The 18,613-nt window shown below is 52.0% G+C and overlaps 1 protein-coding gene across 13 annotated transcripts in view; it reads right to left on the reverse strand.

The window, feature by feature from the left end:
• Nucleotides 1-91: 91 nt before the first annotated feature.
• The window catches only part of PPFIA3 (PPFI scaffold protein A3), a 64,870-nt gene continuing 46,348 nt past the window's right edge, over nucleotides 92-18,613 (reverse strand). For 7 of the 13 annotated variants that reach the window (XM_088655150.1, XM_088655148.1, XM_088655149.1 and 4 more), the window contains exons 16-30: nucleotides 16,979-17,201; nucleotides 15,823-15,986; nucleotides 14,717-14,862; nucleotides 12,958-13,051; nucleotides 11,953-12,034; nucleotides 10,429-10,629; nucleotides 10,214-10,276; nucleotides 8,173-8,199; nucleotides 6,987-7,162; nucleotides 6,013-6,110; nucleotides 5,702-5,877; nucleotides 4,323-4,391; nucleotides 4,045-4,216; nucleotides 2,383-2,457; nucleotides 92-1,157 (exon numbers count right to left, since the gene is read on the reverse strand). In XM_088655150.1, coding sequence (XP_088511276.1) covers nucleotides 2,399-2,457; nucleotides 4,045-4,216; nucleotides 4,323-4,391; nucleotides 5,702-5,877; nucleotides 6,013-6,110; nucleotides 6,987-7,162; nucleotides 8,173-8,199; nucleotides 10,214-10,276; nucleotides 10,429-10,629; nucleotides 11,953-12,034; nucleotides 12,958-13,051; nucleotides 14,717-14,862; nucleotides 15,823-15,986; nucleotides 16,979-17,201 — 1,750 coding nt within the window. In that variant the 3' untranslated portion in view covers nucleotides 92-1,157; nucleotides 2,383-2,398. The remainder of the gene's footprint in view (nucleotides 1,158-2,382; nucleotides 2,458-4,044; nucleotides 4,217-4,322; nucleotides 4,392-5,701; nucleotides 5,878-6,012; nucleotides 6,111-6,986; nucleotides 7,163-8,172; nucleotides 8,200-10,213; nucleotides 10,277-10,428; nucleotides 10,630-11,952; nucleotides 12,035-12,957; nucleotides 13,052-14,716; nucleotides 14,863-15,822; nucleotides 15,987-16,978; nucleotides 17,202-18,613) is intronic. The other 6 variants (XM_088655152.1, XM_088655151.1, XM_088655146.1 and 3 more) reach the window with 2 other exon arrangements.

The raw sequence follows: 18,613 nt of genomic DNA on the forward strand, positions 1-18,613 counted from the left end.
AAGAAAGAAAAGAGCCTAACGTTGGCCAGGATACAGTTTTGTCCTATCAGAGCTGGGATTATAGTGCGGATAGTTGGTTTTTTGGGGGGGTGGGTGGGGGTGTCCCACCGCCCTCTCCATCTCACATCAAAATCCCAGGCCCTTCCTCTCGGAGGGACAGGGAGCTGCATTCTTGGTGGCAGGGCGAGAAAAAGAGGGAAGCTGTTATTTAAAAGGGATTCGCCGCTTGTGCCAAGATGCAGCCGCTTCTGGGGAAAGGCAGCGGCAATGTATACAAGCTCAGAGCTCTGCGATTCAAGTAGCTGCTGCAGGCGAGCCCTGGCTCTTTATCCACCAGTGCTTCTCTCCACATTTCCCACTGTGAGTTGAGAGTCCGGAGCGGAGGGAGGGAAGGAAACCGCCCCCCCCCTCGTACCTGTGCCACCCACCCTCCGCCCTATTCTCCCCGCTCTTGTTGAGAAGAGGCACAGCGTGGGGCAGGAGAGCAGCAACCTCCTCCCGGTAGCCGTGAGCTGGAACCAGGTACACCTTTGTAGCAGCAATGCAGGAAAAAAACCCAAAAGTAAACAAACAAACAAAAAAGTGCCAATGGACGTTTAGCACCCTTAGGAGAGCAGGGAAAGGAGGTGGGTCCCCAGGGTGGGTGGGCTGGTCAGTCCAATCCATGGCGGCAGGAGGGCGATGCAAGGTGCCCCCCCGCTCCCCCTGGACCTACTGGGAATCAGGACAGGGAGAAGCTCAGGCTGCCGCGGAGGAGTGGGGTGGACAGGGGTGGGCGTATATTTTCATTCACATTCTTATGCCCCTGCCTGGAACGACAACAACAATAAATAGACACCAGAGGCCCGTAGCCCCTGCAGACTTAAGGAAGGGCCCCCTCCTCAGCTTGAGTCCCTTGAGAGTTTGCCAGAGAGCATAAGCCACTGCTGCTAGGAGGAAGGGGTAGGGCAGGGGGAGCTCGTTCGTTCCCTCTCCCTCTGCTCCTCTCTCTCCAGCCTCCCCGCGTGGTCCCATTTTCTCCTTCTTTACAACAGCAGCGGCGGCAGCAGCGGCTCCTCGCGGTCTGGAGTGGCGCACACAATGAGGAAGGGGCAGCAGTGGCGGGGAGTCCTCCTGTCCAAGGCGTGGTAGTGGCCAGATGCACTCGGTGGCGGCATCTGTGCGGAAGAAGAAGCGGCGTTATAGCCTCGGGGGCGGGTGAAATGGGCGTCCGCGCTACAGAAACAAAACGGCAAGTTTCCTTTTTTCTAAAGTGGCAACGGGGAGCCCCGAGCCTGCAGGCCTAAGGCAACTTGCCCACCCTCTCGATCTGGCCCCCCACCAACACTACTTCGCGCCCTCACTGACTATGGGCTCGCCATCGCCACCAGCCTGTTCCTCTCCTTTAATGATCGTCCCAGCAGCTGCGAAATGGCCCTTGGAGACAGTTCTGGAAGAGGGGTGTTTTATTATTTTATCGGGTTTGCTTTTAGCGCTCCTCCAAAGGACGCGTGGCAGCACAGGATCACAGCTTTGTAGAACTGTACAGTTGGAAGGGTCGTCAAGCCGGACCCCTGCAATGCAGGAATCTCAACTAAAGCATCCCTGGCAGATGGCCATCCAACCTCTGCTTAAAAACCTCCAAGGAAGGAGAGTCCACCACCTCCCGAGGGAGATCGTTCCACTGTCTAACAGCTCTTGCTGTCAGAAAGTTCTTCCTGATGTTTAGTTAGAAACTCCTTCCTTGTAACCATATATGGACTTGTCCTCCACCCCCTTTATTCTCACAACAAACCTCCAAGGCAGGTTAGGCTAGCCCGAGGTGGCCCTGGGTGCTCTGGGACTGAGGAGAGACTTGAATCCAGGTCTCCCTGGTGTACATCGGATACGCTAAGTCAGGGGTCAGCAATTCAGCAGGGGGCCAGTCTAATGTCCCTCAGACCTTGGGGGGGGGGCGGACTATATTTTTTTGGGGGGAAATATGAATGAATTCCTATGCCCCACAAATAACCCAGAGATGCCTTTTAGATTAAGCACACATTCTACTCATGTAAAAACACCAGGCAGGCCCCACAAATAACCCCGAGATGCCTTTTAGATTAAGCACACATTCTACTCATGCAAAAACACCAGGCAGGCCCCACAAATAACCCAGAGATGCATTTTAAATAAAAGGGCACATTCTACTCATGTAAAACCACGCTGATTCCCGGACCATCCGTGGGCCATATTTAGGAGGGGATTGGGCCAGATCCGGCCCCCGGGCCTTAGTTTGCCTACCCATGCACTAAGCGCTACATCACATTAGCTCTCGAGCACGAGACTCTGGTTCGGGCACGTGTTGCTTTCACAGTACCCTGCAGGTACGTAAGTCAGCGTCAAACAGCAATAGCACATACTGACCTTAGTCATCTTGCCGTTAACAGGAGTACGTTCGCACTGACATACTGTCTGCCCGTTGGCTACCTAATGAGTTCCCTGTGAAAAGGACCAGGGTGGGGAGATGAAGGGAACAAAAAGCAAAAGTCGATCAAACCAAACAGCCCTCACGCTCCTGAGCTTTCAAAGATCACTCACTGGCTGGCCACATGTGCTTGGGTGTTTTGGCACAGGAAACTATGTCGTCCCCCCCATCTCTTCTCCTACCACCCCACCCTGCACTGCTGAAAGGTACACCCTCCAACAGGTTTCCCATATGAAAGGTTCACCATATTCTGAAGAGCAAAAAAAAAAGGACGCTATGACAAACTCTCATTCCAAATACCCCTACTTTATGTAGGCTATAGAGCAGGCATCCCCAAACTTCGGGCCTCCAGATGTTTTGGACTACAATTCCCATCTTCCCCGACCACTGGTCCTGTTAGCTAGGGATCATGGGAGTTGTAGGCCAAAACATCTGGAGGGCCGCAGTTTGGGGATGCCTGCTATAGAAGCTGTGATCTATTGCTGAGGGAGGCAGGAGAAGAGGAGAAGAAAGCAAGTCTTCAGCCACCAGTTATGTCTATGTCTCAGCCAGAAAGTATAGCCAGAGACATTTTGGGGAAATCTAACAAATCCACCTGGATGGAAATTTTACCCCTGAAAAAGAGGACGTGTCCTGGGGAAAGAGGACACCCGGCAACCCTACAAGCACCAGAGCCCTTGGTGACTCCAAGGCAGCCTCCTGTTTCACACTTTAAAATCAACGTATTCCTGTTAAATTAACAATTCCTGTTAAAATCAACGTAAAGTCTCTGCAGTTCCAGTGGGAATGAAGAATGGACTGGCAACAACTGGGATGCGGCTATCTTAGAGCAGCTAACCGGGCTTGGAAGGGTAGCAAAAGGTGTTGCAAAGAGAGATATACCTTTGTTGAAACCTTTGTTGAAACCTGGTCTCCTTTCTTTTCATATGTAAGGGAAGGAGATAACAATTCTCTCCCACCAACTACTCAAATTTGTCTGAGGAGAGGCTAAATTAACCACTACTGTAATGTCTTAAGAATATGCTTGTAATGACACTAAAAACTCAGTGTAATTTTTGTGTGGAGATTATATAACTAGACTTGTATCCAGTCCCTGTTAAAAGTTCTATTAAAATAAAAAAAATCATTGCAAAAAAGAAGAAGAAGAAGAATGGGCCAACATAGTCGGTGCTCAGTCCAGAGGTTACAACTGTAAGGTGCTAAAACCCACAAGCCAGCTTTGCAAGTTGGGGTTCTGGAGCAAGGATTAGGGGGTACAGGGATAACTGTTTAGTAGTGAGGGAAGCATTTTACACATGTTCACAAGCATTTTTCTCGCCTGCTGGCAGCCTGAAAATGCAAGGGGGTGGGAGTGAGAACGGACATTGCTGACACCAGCAAGTGCTTAATTTTGTCACTGTTTTTCTAATGCTCATTTTATTTATATCATGTAAACCTGAGGAGATTTGTACTGAAAGACAGCGCAGGCATTTTAATATGCAAATAAATAAATAGTGGGGAAAGAAGCACAAGGCCTGCTCCTGCCATTTCGCGCTCTGGCTCATAACCCAGCTCTGCCCATACAAGGCCCCTGCGCAGGGGAAGTGGATTTCTCCATGTACCCTCTGGCTGCATCTTACGAAGCTGCACCCCGGGTGAGGTAATGGAGGCCACGGAGGCTGTGCGGAAATTGGCCGGCAGCATCTCGGCCGAGTCGGGGCTGACACCGCGGAGGTCTTTCTCCCGGAACATCTTCCGCCAAGATGGGGAACGACTGAAGGTCTTGGCACTGTCCTGCGAAGCAGAGAAAGAAGAATGCATGGGTGGGTGGGTGCGCAGAACGAAGGTTGGAATACCTTACCTCCCCGAGCCACAGGCTCTGGAAGGAGGAGATGCTCACCTCATCCAGCCGCCGGTCTGTTCCCATAGTGATGAGGTTCCCAAACTCCTTTTCCAACATCTGCCGAGCCTAAATTGAGAGAGAAAAAAGAAGGAAGTCCTTTCAGGCTTGACCCCTTGCAACTGCTCCACAAGGTACTAAGTCTCCTTTGGCCTTCTCTGCTCGCAAAGCATCCAGGAGAGGAGAAACAGAATCTGGGGATCTAGTTAGCCAGGGCATGATGGTCCCCTAGAGAAGGGGTGGGGAAGCTTTCACCCTCCAAGTGTTGCTGAACTCAATTCCATCAGCCCCAGCAAGCACGGCCAATAGACCAGAGATTATGGGAGTTGTAGTTCAGCAACAGAAGAAGAAGAACAGGGCGTGTGCCACTACTCAGAAGGCCCTCTGCCTGGTTCCCAGAAACTTCACTTCTCACAGTGCGGGAACCACCAGAAGGCCGTCCCGTGGAGACACTCCTTCAGTATACTGGGCCGAGGCAGTTTAGGGCTTTAAAGGTCAGCACCAGGACTTTGAATTATATAATATATTATATTTTTTATTTGCTTTTCTGTTATATCTTGCCATCAATACGTACTCTGTTACATTCATGCATAAAACGAAACATAAATGTAACATAGGTAAAGGGTAAAGGGGCCCCTGACCATCAGGTCCAGTCGTGTCCAACTCTGGGGTTGCTGCGCTCATCTCGCTCTATAGGCCGAGGGAGCCAGCGTTTGTCCGCAGACAGCTTCCAGGTCATGTGGCCAGCATGACAAAGCTGCTTCTGGCGAACCAGAGCAGCGCACGGAAACGCCGTTTACCTTCCCGCCAGAGCGGTCCCTATTTATCTACTTGCACTTTGATGTGCTTTCGAACTGCTAGGTGGGCAGGAGCTGGGACCGAGCAACAGGAGCTCACCCCATTGCAGGGATTCGAACCGCTGACCTTCTGATCAGCAAGCCCTAGACTCTGTGGTTTAACCCACAGCGCCACCTGGGTCCCTATAAATGTAACATATGGACATATAATAATAATGGCAACCTATCTAAATTCCTCCAGGTTAATTCCTATAAATCTTTACTTTTATTTCCCTTCCACTCTTTCCGGGACTTTGAATTGTGCTCGGAGACTTATTGGGAGCCAGTGTAGATCCTTTAGGACCGGTGGTCCCCATATCTGCCACAGAAACTGATGAAGAGGGACCGTGTGTGTGTGTCCCCCTCTTACGTCAGGGGAATCCACTTGCCACACTGAAGGCACCTAAGAGAGGTCCAAGGCCAGGTAAAGCCAAGTCTCCAGGATTTGCCCCTGCACGAGGCACCCTGCATTTTGCCTCATCCCTCAGGCTCCCCCTGAGTCATCCCCTTCCCCCATCTGGACTTCCTAGGCCTGCTCCTCACCTGTGTGTTCTGGGTAGGGATCTGCAGCAGCAGGGCCAAATCGTTGCAATCAAAGGTGTCGTCCAGGGCCAGGAGGGCCCCGTGCACCCCGCTTTCGATCAGGTTGTTGGCGAACTCCTTCAGCCCAATCATTTGCACCCAGCACATCACACGCTCATTGGACCACACCATCACATCTGGAAGGGGGGGGAGAGGAGAGGAGGCAGGCTTAGCAGCAAGCTCAGTCCCGCACACACCATAATCCATTTATCGCTGTCCCAATTTACACTATTTGTAGACACTTGGGCCTTTGCTTCCTGCTCCACGCCTACCTTTGATTTGGTTCTGGCTCTCTTCCCGTCTTCTCTCCAGTTCCTTCCGGTCATAGTTCAGCCGCTTCAGGCACATGATCCCATAATGGAGGCTCACCCTGAGACAGATAGAAGCGGAAGTTACACCTCAGATATAAGTGGAGTGGAGTGGCTAAGGCAGGGCCGGCTCCGGGTTCGAGGAGGCCCCTTTACTGGACTCTTTCCTGTGGTGCTGGGTGGTGGTGGGTTTATCTGGTGACGGCGGCAGCAACATTCTGTTCAGTACTAGGCACAACGGAACAGGGAGTCGCCATTTAAATTTCCCACAATGCCCCTGGCACATCATTGCTCTAGGGCAGGCATGTCAAACCTGCGGCCCTCCAGATGTTTTGGACTACAATTCCCATCTTCTCCAACCACTGGTCCTGCTAGCTAGGGATCATGGGAGTTGTAGGCCAAAACATCTGGAGGGCCGCAGGTTTGACATGCCTGCTCTAGGGCATTGTGGGAAATGAAAATGGCGGCTCCCACACCTGGCTGCCCAGTACTGTTTGGGGTGCTGAAGTGCCACAGGCATCAGCGATGGGATGTGCTAAGTGCTGTGGCCTTGGTAGCCACCCGTGGGTGCCACATGCCGATTCCAGCTCTGGACTACGAGTGGACAAATTCTTGGTTCAAATTTAGCCTCTTGTCAAATGCTCAAAGAACCCCCTTGAAAGCTTCCAAGCTTTAGGTTTTAATGCAGAAGACAGAAAACGATTTCGGAGATGGGCACTTTGGTGCTTGCTTATCACTATTCTCAGCATCCTCGCCCTTCCCAGAATCTCCTGCAGCGGGTGCGTGGGGCCATTACAGGAAGCTCTCTCGTGCAGGAGTAGGCCCTCGCTCCTGAGCAAATAGGTGCAGGACTGCTCTGTAAAACGACGTTTTCAATGTGGATGCACACGTCTTAGCTGCAGAAGGTTCAAACAAGCCCTTTGATTCCCCTTCTTCACCTGTGGAAGCTGTCCACCATCTTGAGTTGGCCCCGCAGTTCCTTCTTGTTGAGGTGGTCTAGCATTCGGGCATCGACAAGCGACTCCATGAAATAGCTGCGGTACTGGGGCAAGCCCAAGCTGGGCAGCCAGTCGTTCCCCACCCACTCGTGATTCATGTCACCGTATGCCAGGATCTTTGGAAACAGAGAAGGGAGGAAGACAGTGTGAGTGAGAGGGAGGTGCGCGCACACAGAAACACACTATGTATGTTTTGGGCTTTGAGCAATTAGCAATGCTTGTTTAGTAGATCCCTGAGCAATAGACATTAGTGCTTCCCCTAAATTCCAGTATGATTCCCAGAGAGCAGAACGTGCCCCTCTCTCTTGCGACAAGATGGCGTGGGTTCTGGGCACTGTTGGAACTTGCACATCTTAGCCCAGGGCAGATGGGTAAGTTTCCCTTTCAGCCATTCCTCAAAGAGTACAGTCATACCTTGGTTTAAATATGCTTAGGTTTGAGTATTTTCAGTTTAAGTACTCCGCGGACCTGTCTGGAACGGATTAATCCACTTTCCATTACTTTCAATGGGAAAGTTCGCTTCAGGTTAAGTACGCTTCAGGTTAAGTACAGACTTCCGGAACCAATTGTGTACTTAAACCGAGGTACCACTGTATTATGTGTCTTGGACCCCCAACCTTTTCCCCTATCCTGGGTGATGTGTGAAACAGCTCTCGTGCCATCTCATCACAGATGGCCTCTTCCAGAAAGCATAGAAAGAACAGGCGGATACTCTCAACACAATGAGAGGGACAAAAGAAAGAAAAGGGTGCAAACAGATCTGTAATGCTCTTTCTCTGTCCCAAAAGACAGCCACCCCGGATTAAAGAGACATGGAACACAGGGCACCTGTGCTAATAATATTGTTCAAACAAAACACCACACAGAACATCCTTAAATGTGTTATACAATGGGAAGTCCTCAATGGTTTGGCCATTGAATTCAGTGGAACTGTTGGTTCTGCCACAGACTAAAATAGGAGAATCTACACAATGGGGGAACCACCCTTTCTCCTGAAGTATTGCAGATTCACCCAGCCCTACGCTCTCCAATAACAACAACAAAAAACAAGCTGCACCCCCTCCACTTCCACAGACAAGTAGGCATGCAAGGACAGAGAGGGCTATTGTGCAGATCCCTCTCATACCTGCTCCCAGCTGATTTCCTTTGTCTCCTGGATAGAGGTTAAATGGAAAGCAGGAAGGAAAGCAGAAAGGAATCGTTAAGGCAGGGTTAGACACAGTTTGCTTGCACATGTGCCCACTGAGAGCTCAGAGTTAAGAATTTCTCACTTGATCTCAGAGCAGGCCTACTCTGCACATGCAGCAGAATGGAGTCCTCATTTGGCAGAATAGGTTGTATCACTTAAAATACAGTTTGGATCATATTTTGGGATTGCTCTTTTTGTTCACAATACACATACATGCCATCAGCTCCCTACAAGCAGAAACCTAGCACATGGTGTGCTAACCTTTGACCCGCAAGCTGTCTTTATTTAAAAAGCACACCCAAGCATTAAAAGTGGCACCCTGCAACATGAAATGACTATGGACTTTTCTGATCTGTCCACCCGCTGGATTTGTACCAGAAAGAGGCATAGCTGCCAAGTCTCCCGTTTTCCCTGGGAAATCCCCATTTTTCTAGCTGTTCCTAGCTGAAAAAACTGATTTTTTTTGTTTCCCCCCGGTTTATTCTGGTGCGGTGGTCATTTTGGAACTAGGCGGAGCATGCTCAGAAGCGACTTTTGATGCTGCTCTGCCCAGTTCCAAAATGGCTGCAGTGCGACTTCTGGCGCGACGGCCATTTTGGAACTGGGCAAAGCAGCATCAAAAGTCACTTCTGAGCATGCTCCACCCAGTTCCAAAATGGCGGCAGCGCTACTTCCGGTCTGCTATTTCTGGCCCGGTCCCTTATTTCTCTGACAACAACTTGGCAGGTATGGAAAGAAGCTAGAGTGCCACTGTCAAGTGCCCTTCACCTGCCTCTATATACATGAAGGAAGCACAGAACCCACCTTTGCAAAAGCAACAGAAGGAGAGAAAGGGATAAATAGCACCCACTTGCAAGACCCAGTAAGTCCCCAAAGAAATAGGCAAGCGCCATCTTCTGACCTCACAGGTGCATACAAATGCCATCATATTGCACACACAGGGCCGGCCGGCCCACTTATTAGCTGTGGTGAGCCTCTTGCCTCAGGCAGCAGGTGGAAGAGGCAGCAGATTGGTACCCCCCACCTAACCTGTCTGCTTCTACTGCCTGCCTAGCTGCCTGCCACCTTTTTGCTGACCACCAACACCACTGGCAAAGCAGCCACCATCTCCAGCTCCGCAGCTGCTCTCCTTAGGACTCTTAGAGTGTTGCCGCTGCCCTGCCACTGCAGCAAAGGAGCTGCCAGGCTCCTAAAGTGCCATCTGTGTCACTCCGCTGCGTCTTAACATGAGGAAGGGGCCTTCCTCAGAGCAAGGCATGTGTGGGCAAGGTGGCCTTGGGGAGCGCCTGTTCAAAAGTTTATCGCTCTGAAGCTTTTCAACAGTACCTGCCGCCGCAAACGTGGCAGCGGCGCAGGTGTTCTCCCAAGGCCACCTTGCTCACAATGACCCACTCAGAGGAAGGGTCCACAGAGTTCCTTGGAGCGAGATGACCCCAAAGGCAGCAGGCAGCAGAGGAAGCTGTATGGGAGGACCTTGGTAATATGCCACCCTGTACAAGGCCAACATTTCATGCCCTCCCCACAGACCTCGCGGCATTGGCTTAAGCCCGGTAAACATGTTCCAGGCTTTGGGGAGGAGGCACAAGGCTCTGGCAGGGTCCCAGAGCCCTCCTTCCTCCTTCCCAAAGCCTGGTAGACGCTTTCTCGGCTTTGGGTAGGAGGTAGAAGAGCTCTAGGGTCCTTTCAGAGCCCTCACGCCTTCTTCCCAAAGCCGGACGAGGATTTACCAGGCTTTGAGAAGGCGCCCGCCTCATACCCAGTGCCACTGCAATGCCCTAAAAGCCGCCTCTGGAAGGAGGAGGAGGGAGAGGCAACTGCAGGAAAGAGAAGAAGAGGAAGCAGTTTTGGTGGCTAAGGTCAGTGCAGAGGAAGAAGGCCGCTGCTAGTCTTGCCCGCTGCTCAGGAACAGCAAGGTAAGATCCTGGAACAGGGAAACGAGTGGGCACGAGGGCAGCATGCGCACAGCTGCGCCACTTACTGGCTTTGTTGTGGCGGTGAGAGATTCCATCTCTTCATGTGTCATCCACACGTTCCCAGTAGACTAGCAAGAGCAGCAGCAAAAGAAAGGAGATGGCTATCAGTGTTGTTGTTATTATTATTATTTAATGAAAATGAAATAAACCGTTCCAACCTCACTGGCCTCAGCTCCTCCGGCAGAAGGGGCGACGACGGAAGAAGCAGGCCCTCACTCACCGTGCGGGAAGTGGCGGGGGCCGAGGGGCTGGTCAGCGACACCATCTCCTGAATGGCCAGGCGCAGCTTGAGCCGGTGCAACGGGTTGCTGATGCCAATTTCCCGCTGGATTTCTGTGTCCGACAGGTTGGCCATAATGGCGCCGCTCTTCACGTTGGCGCGGCAGGCAGCCACGTACCAGGCCGGCATGCCGACCCACAGCTGCCGAGAGCAAACGGGAGGGGGAAGGTGGTTAAGGAGAGGCCATGCTTGTGCAGCTCTGGGGAAAGCAGAACCCCTAAAATCTCTCCTCTTTTGCTCTGTTTGAGATTCCCACAGCTCCCCTTCTAGCAAATATCTGCCTTTAAGAAAAAAGTTAAGAAAATAACTGACCTACTAAGGCCTCAAACTAGCAATGGCATCACCACCACCATCATCATCAAAATGGCAGGCGCAAGAGTCCTGGCTAAACTCGCCTATTTTGCCCCTACCTGGGTCTCAGTCTGAATTCTGCTCAACACACCTACTGTTTGCTCTAAAATTGCTAACCGTGTGAAGAGTACAACCAGTTTGGCCCTACTGAAAAACACAGGCGGCAACCATTTGGGTGTGTCCAATTGATGCGCCATCGCCGCATTAATTTTGGACCCGAAAGAATGCAGAGCAGGGAGGGGGGGCGGAACGGGAGCAGGGCGGAATGGGGGTGTGTGTTCATACAGGGCTGTCTTAAACATACCTGGCGCGACGGATCCCTCCGGCGCCCCCGCCCTGTTTCCCAGCGCGGCGGGTGGGCGGGTGCAGCGTGGCTGCCGCCTGGAGGGCCGGCACCCTGCACCATCCAGCCTGGCCGTATGGCCGGCCCTGGGCCAGGGGGCGCTGCCCGCCCCCTGTTGCGACGCCCCTGCGCGCGGCAGAGGCGGCCCCAGGCCCGCGCGCCTCCGGAGAGCAGCCTGAAGCCACTGAAACAGCTGAGAGGCGCGGCTGGGGCAGCCTCCGCCACGCCTCTCAGTGGGCGCAGTGGCGCCCCTGGTGCCCCGCGCCACCGGACCCGGGCCTAGAGACGGCCCTGTGTTCATACATACTCTAACAACACATGTGGGGGCTGGGAACAGAACCCCCAGGCGAAATGGTTGCAGCCTGTACAATACTTGGAAGTCGCAAGTGATCTTTTTAAAAATGTAAATACCATGCACTGGAGGAGAGGAGAGGGGGAAATCAGGAATGGGATTGGAGGCGGTCGAGCATTCAAAATTTCCTTATGTGCTGCAGTCCCGACAACCGCCCCCACCTCCAGCAGTTATTTGGCTGTATCCCTTTGTGGAGTGTATCTGTTCAGTGGCAAAGCAGGGTTTGCTGCCATGCAGCATGGGAATAAGGCCTACAGCCATGCTTTAACTGGTGCCCAAAAGATTCTGCTGGGGCTGGGGCTGGTGCTGTTTCTCACTTCTGCACAGCATGATTAAACATCTGACTTCTCTGCCCCATCCACATAGCTCAGTCTTTAAACTCCTTGCTGAAGCCCGCATTCCCTTCCCACCTCATTACCTCCAGCCACGAGACAACAGTGGGCCCGTCCCAAGCAGCGAAGGGCAGGCCTTGCCGGCAAGCTTCTTCTAGCAGCTCATGCCTGCGAGAAAAGAGAAATAAGGAGATCTGAAAATCCAAGTGGTGTCTACATCCGATCATATATTCTCTATTGGTTGTCCCACATGGCTCAGACCTACAGGCTTTATGTACCCGGAGCTGTGTGTTCAATATTGTGTGAACTTCTGTTGCTTGACAAAGACTTTTAAAATTATTTTACTGGGCATTTTAAGGAACTTTTTCTGCTTCTATTATGAATTTTAATGGATTTTCTCTACAGTGGTTTTTTTTTGTGGGGGGAGGGAGAATATTATTGTGCGTCGCTTCAAAACCATGGTCTTAAGAGAGAGAGATAAACATGGATGAAATAAACAATAAAAATAATTAATTACACATTCCACCTTTTCCCAAATCCAGCCATCAATGCGAATGTACTTGGGTGCTCCAAGCGTTCCTTTCGGAACTTTAAAAGTTTGACATTACAGTCGTACTTTGGATCTTGAACGCCTTGGCTCCCGAACAAATCTGCTCCTGAACTATCGAAACCCAGAAGTGAGTGTTCCGGTTTTCGAACGATTTTTGGAAGCCAAATGTCCGACGGTGCTTCCGATTGGCTGTAGGAGCTTCCTGCAGCCAATCAGAAGCCGCGCTTTGGTTTTGGAACATTTTGGAAGTCAAACGGACTTCCGGAACGGAGTCTGTTCGACTTCCGAGGCACGACTGTACAGTCCTTGTTCATCAGCACAACAAGTCCAAGTGAAAACTTACACTCATGCTAAATTCACAGGCAGGAAGCTGAGGCTGGCAGGAGTGTGGCGTGTATGTGACTCATCCGCAAACCCCAAGCTGGATACTGCAACCAGGTCTTGCAAGCCCATGTCCTAGGAAGCTCTTCACCCTGTTAATCTCCCACCCCCTTGCCCCACCCCTGCCACCTGCAGCCAGGTACCCCGGCCCGTTTCTCACTTCTTTTTGTTCCTACGGTCTTTGTCCACTGGTCCCGACAGCTTGGAAAGGCCCAGGGGATCTGCAGGCGACATCTCATCTGACGGTGTCCCAGCTAGGGAGAAAGATGGGCAAGTTACGAACAGAGAATGGCACACGGACCCTATACCATCTGCTCTGGTAATCTCCTCCATCATGAGGGCAGTAGCCCCGTTCAGGCATTCCCAATGACTCATGCGATAAGAGAGAGCCGGGGTGATGAAGGTGAATGTGCTAGTTCTGCCCTATATCCCAAACTGCCATTGTTGCCGCCAAGTTGGAGGGATGACATCTGTCACAGGGAGGCTTTCCAGCTCGTGTGGGTTCCCCTGTGTGTTCTAGAACCCGGATTTCCAAGGGTTCTAAATGGCATGGGGGCAGTGGCATAGCATGGGAGCACAGATTTGGTTGCACCAGGTGCAAAATGTCAACACTCGGTACTGCCTCAATGCACCTGTGTGCTTCTGTCTCTGGGCTCCGTTGAGAACAGCTTCTCCATGTGAACCAGGAAGTGACCTCTCCAGACAATGGAACGACTCTTCTTTTCTTACCCCTGCGGCTGTGATGTCCCGGGCGATGTGGACGCTGTTAGGCAGTTGAATGCACATGTGTACTCCATCCATTTCCCTTCGATCTCTGTGCAGCCCCGAGGCATTGGCAACCCACGCTACGCCACTGCACAGGGAGTGGAATTACAGGAATGTTCTTCACTTAAGAAGCTATCCCTCCAACTTGGGGACAGGGATGGTTGGTGGCAATGAGGGTGAAGCACACGCTGAACTAGCATGCTCATCTCTGTTCTCTCTCACTGCCTGAGAGATTTAGAAGACCTGAACAGGGCTAGTATTTCTGAGTGTTCTGGCACAAGCAGCATCTAAGGCCAGAGGGAGCTGCAACTATGGGACAGGTGATCCCTGGACATTTTTGCTATCTTCAGTGCCAAGGTTTTTTGGGCTCCAGAGGCAAGAGATGCATCAGCGGGCAGAATGGGGTTGCTATGAACAACCAGTTCCCTCCGTCTGCTGTCCACCGAGTCCTCTTGTGTTGCTCTAGGGCCCTTTGCATGGGTGCGAGTATGGTCCCTTATGACATGGAAGACTCTTGAAGAGTTCATAGACAGCGTGAATCTCTCCTGAGCTCCTCCAGAAGCCTTGTGCAAAGGAACAGCATCCTTCTCCTCCTATCTGCGATGAGCTGATTATTTGGAAAGGGCCGCAGGGACTGGGATTGAGACCTACAGAACAGCGGCGCTCACAAGCAAAGCCCAGCTCGGAAGGCCACAATGGTTATCCGAGGCCTGGCATGTGCCCAAAAAACTGCGGAATTTTTGGTGCCAGGCCCGACACTGGATTCAAAAATCTTGAGGGCTAGAAACTTAAAGGATTCTATAATAAGTGCACAAGTAGAGGTTACTGAGGAGCAGGATTCTTGCGGGGAGGCGGAAGGGCAAGAGGTCTCTTTGCGAGTTCCTAATACTGATAGTTGGTGGGACAGCCAGGTTCCACAGCAGTCAAGGCTGCAATCAAACTTAACTGGCCAGCATGGCCAGTGGTTAGTGATGATGGGAGATGCAACCCAGCAACACTGGGAAGGTCACAGGTTCCTGATGCCTGGTTCCACAGGGACATGTCAAATAATTCTTTTTCGAAGGGAAAGGCAGGAAGTGGGTGTGGACCGGTTTGAGGGGGGGGGGGGAGAGACAGGACGACAGAACTGAGGCTCTGGGTTGGGAAAGGCATACCAAGCGAGGGGGACTCACGGCCCAACTGCCCCAGCCTCCCTTTCTCCTTCTTGCCAAAGAGACGCCCGATGGAAGATTTGATGCTCTTCTTCTTGGTGGATTTGTGCAAGGAGTCCTGGCTGCTGTTGGTGACATCGGATCCCAGGCTGTGACAATGGAAGGAGGTGGGTGGAGGGGGAGAGAGGGGGGGGAGATGGACAGGATAAGAAAGGGATTATCCTATATAATAAAGTGCAAGTGTCTCTGCGTCCAGTATTCCCTGTGTCCCTGGGTTTGCGCTAATGCATATGTGCCCCACGGACACAGGGACTGGACGAAGAGGCGGGACGTACACACGCGCGCTCTCTCTCTCCCCCCCTCAACCCTCTGCCTCCCGTTCCCCTGCGGCGGCGGACCAAGATGGTGGCATTAGGCTCCGGGGCCGCGGCGGCGGGAGCCCGGTCCGGCCGCAGCGGCCCCGGAGCCCAATACCGCCATCTTGGTCCACCGCCTCCTCCTCCTGACAACCCTACCTGGTCCGTGGGAGGAGCGGCGGGGCCGCGGTCTTCCCTCCCTCTCTGCGCTCGGCCGCGGGACACAACAGGAGAGCGCTTTGTTTAATTGCGTTCCTGGCGCGCCCCGCGGCCGAGCGCAGAAAGGGAGGGAAGGCAGCGGCCCCGTCGTACCTCTAGCGCCCATTTTCTTAACGGGCTGAATGAGACTAGTTTCTAAATAAGAGAGGCCTGTTCCTCCAGAGAGACTCCTACCCTAAAATGAGAACCTAAAAGGAGATCTTCCTCCCTGTCAATTCGCCTCATCACTCCAACCCCTGCTAAGCATAATCCATCAAAAGAGGTGCACTTTTACCTGGCGCCAAAACCACATTAATGATGGAGCCAGGTGGGCCTCACTGGGAAGAGCATTCCACAAGCAAGAGAGCCAAAACTTAAAAGGCTCTCTCCTTTGTTGCCCCCCGCTCCAATAAAAAAACCTCCATGAGAGAGGGGAACCTGGAGGAAGACCTCAGAGGAAGACCAAAGGCTCCAGTTATGTTCCTACTGGGAGAAGTGGCCTGAATCATATGTTAAAAGATCCCTTATTGTCCTGTCCCACCCCTTGCAACCTACCTGGTTCTCAGGTCCCTCCCGTCTTCCAGGGATCCAGCCTGCAGAGCTAAGGCTTGGGTCATGCGCTCAAGACGCATCGTGCGGGGGGTGGAAGGAGCCGGGGGCTCGCACAGGGCCAGGGCTTTCTCCTCGGACCCTCGCCCATCTTCCTTGGCAACGTGGTTCTGTTGGGAGGGGAAAGAGGCAGAAAAAAAGAGAGATTTGCATGGCGCTGCTAGGGAAGAGGGAAGGCCGCAACTCTGGGAATCTCTCAAGCCAAGAGAAGCTGACAACCTTATGACCCTCCCAACCTGAGAATTCCAGCAACCAACCAAAGCACTTGAGGAACCTGTGTGCGCCCCTGACTACCTGAGCACCCTGACTACCTGAGCACCTGATTATGGAACCCACTCGTCCACTCACCCTCACTTTCCTAATCTCATTCCTACTCATGTCCATAATGAATAAACAGGCCCACTGGACCACCCTGTTTCCTACAATGATCACCCAGATACCTCCAAGAAGCCCATAAGTCGTTAGCTTAGCCGCCATCCTGGCTTCTATTATTCTGAGCACACAACCCCTGAGTGAGGTTCATTTTCTGACACCTTTAATTGAAGGATTACTGGCAGAAAGGCCCAGAAGACCCTCGACCTGAGGCCTTGAAGGGCCGCTCTGCTGACACCATACTGGACTAGACGAGCCAATCATTTGTGAACGAGGGGCTTTCATGTGCTCATCCTATATAATAAAGCGCAAGTGTCTCTGCGTCCAGTCCCTGTGTCAACGCCACTGCGCATGTGCCACACGGACACAGGATTGGACGCAGAGACTTGACGCACACACGCGCGCACACTCTCCCCACCCCTCTGCCTACCGTTTCCCTCGCAGTCCTCAGAAGAATCGCGGCCTTTTCCTGGGCGCCTGCTGGCCAGCTGGGCTCAGCGGAGCGCCCCGACGAAGCGGCAGCTGTGGGAGGGGCTCCCCAGCCCCCCCCATGCGCCGCCACTGAAAAAGGCTGAATGTTCTAGCGCCCGTTTATTAAACGGGCTGAATGACACTAGTTTAAGAATAAACACACACAACACAAAGATTCCTGAGGGGAAATCTTTCAAAAATGAAAGCACAGAGGAAGCGGACAAGGCCCACCGTGTCCCTGGCCCACCTCCCAACACACCATTTTTTCTCCATCGCGAGCAGGGCTGTGGGGCGCCAAGCGGGGAGTAGAATGGCCGCTGCTGGGGGGAGACGGGCTGGCCAGAGTGGAACTGGTGACAGAGGGAGGTATGGAAGTGCCCGAGCGGTAGCGTCCCAGGGACCCGTCCAAGCTGGCGCTGGTCACCCGGCTCTCAATTTCCTCTGCTCGCTGTTCTGTGGATTCCTTTTCCTCCTGGATCAGCCTTGAAAGGAGAGCAGAGGGGGAAAGCGTGAGCAATTTCGGGGTAAACACGGCCATCTGTTCTCTCTCTTTGTACCGTGCCCTTTTCGAAATCTTCACTCAGTAAACAAAGTGGATCTGAATACCCTTTTGCTTCATTGATTGTGCTTTCCTAATTCGGATTCCCAAACAAATTTGCAATCATGAGATCTAGAAACTTACTGCTTGCTCAGCCTTTGCTGATGTTTGTGTGTGTGTGTGTGTGTGTGTATGTATATGTATATGTATATATATATAAAGGTAAAGGGGCCCCTGACCATCAGGTCCAGTCGTGTCCGACTCTGGGGTTGCGCCGCTCATCTCGCTCTATAGGCCGAGGGAGCCAGCGTTTGTCCGCAGACAGCTTCCGGGTCATGTGGCCAGCATGACAAAGCTGCTTCTGGCGATCCAGAGCAGCGCACGGAAACGCCGTTTACCTTCCCGCCGGAGCGGTCCCTATTTATCTACTTGCACTTTGATGTGCTTTCGAACTGCTAGGTGGGCAGGAGCTGGGACCGAGCAACGGGAGCTCACCCCATTGCAGGGATTCGAACCGCCGACCTTCTGATCAGCAAGCCCTAGACTCTGTGGTTTAACCCACAGCACCACCTGGGTCCCTTATGTATATATATAGTGCTTGCCAAATTCAGCACCAGATAGGAAATTCAATGCTTGCCAACGACGCGCAGGTACAGAAGAGGCATGCAAAACCAGCTACAACTGGACAAGTAAACAAGGCTCTTATTAATGTTGAAGGAAAATTCATTAACTGTCTATAAAGAACAGAACAACTTACAGTGTATCCGTAATCTACGCTAAGATGACCTGAATAATGTGCATTTTGAACAGAAATCAAAACTTCTAGGTTGTATCCAGCCTAAGTTAGTTACACTGAGGTCCCACTGAAATCAATATAAAAAGCTAATCATCATGACTTATAAACCCCATCGATTTCCTGAACACCAAATTAACTCTGTCTGAATCAAATACCCTAAATTTAGGAATAAACAAGGCATTATCACAGACCACCCTCCCAAGTGTCCCTATTTTCCAGGGACAGTCCCGGATTTACAGAAGCCATCCCAGTTTCTGAATTGATCCCAGAATGTCCCACTTTACGTTAGGATGTTCCTATCTTCATCAGATAAATGTTGGAGGGTATCTCCCCGAGCCAAGGAGATAAGTACTGTAACTATATAAGCTTTAGAAGACATCTTAAAGCAGCCCTGACTAGGGAAGCTTTTTAATGTTTAATGCTTTATTATGCTTTTATATATGTTGGAAGCAACTCAGAGCGGCTGGGGCAGGGGTCAGCAACCTTTTTTAGCCGTGGGCCAGTCCACCGTCCCTCAGACCATGTGGTGGGCCAGACTATATTTTTGGGGGGGGGGATGA

This window comes from Zootoca vivipara, chromosome 12 (assembly GCF_965207765.1).
Source record: "Zootoca vivipara chromosome 12, rZooViv2.hap1.1, whole genome shotgun sequence".
NCBI lineage: Eukaryota > Metazoa > Chordata > Lepidosauria > Squamata > Lacertidae > Zootoca > Zootoca vivipara.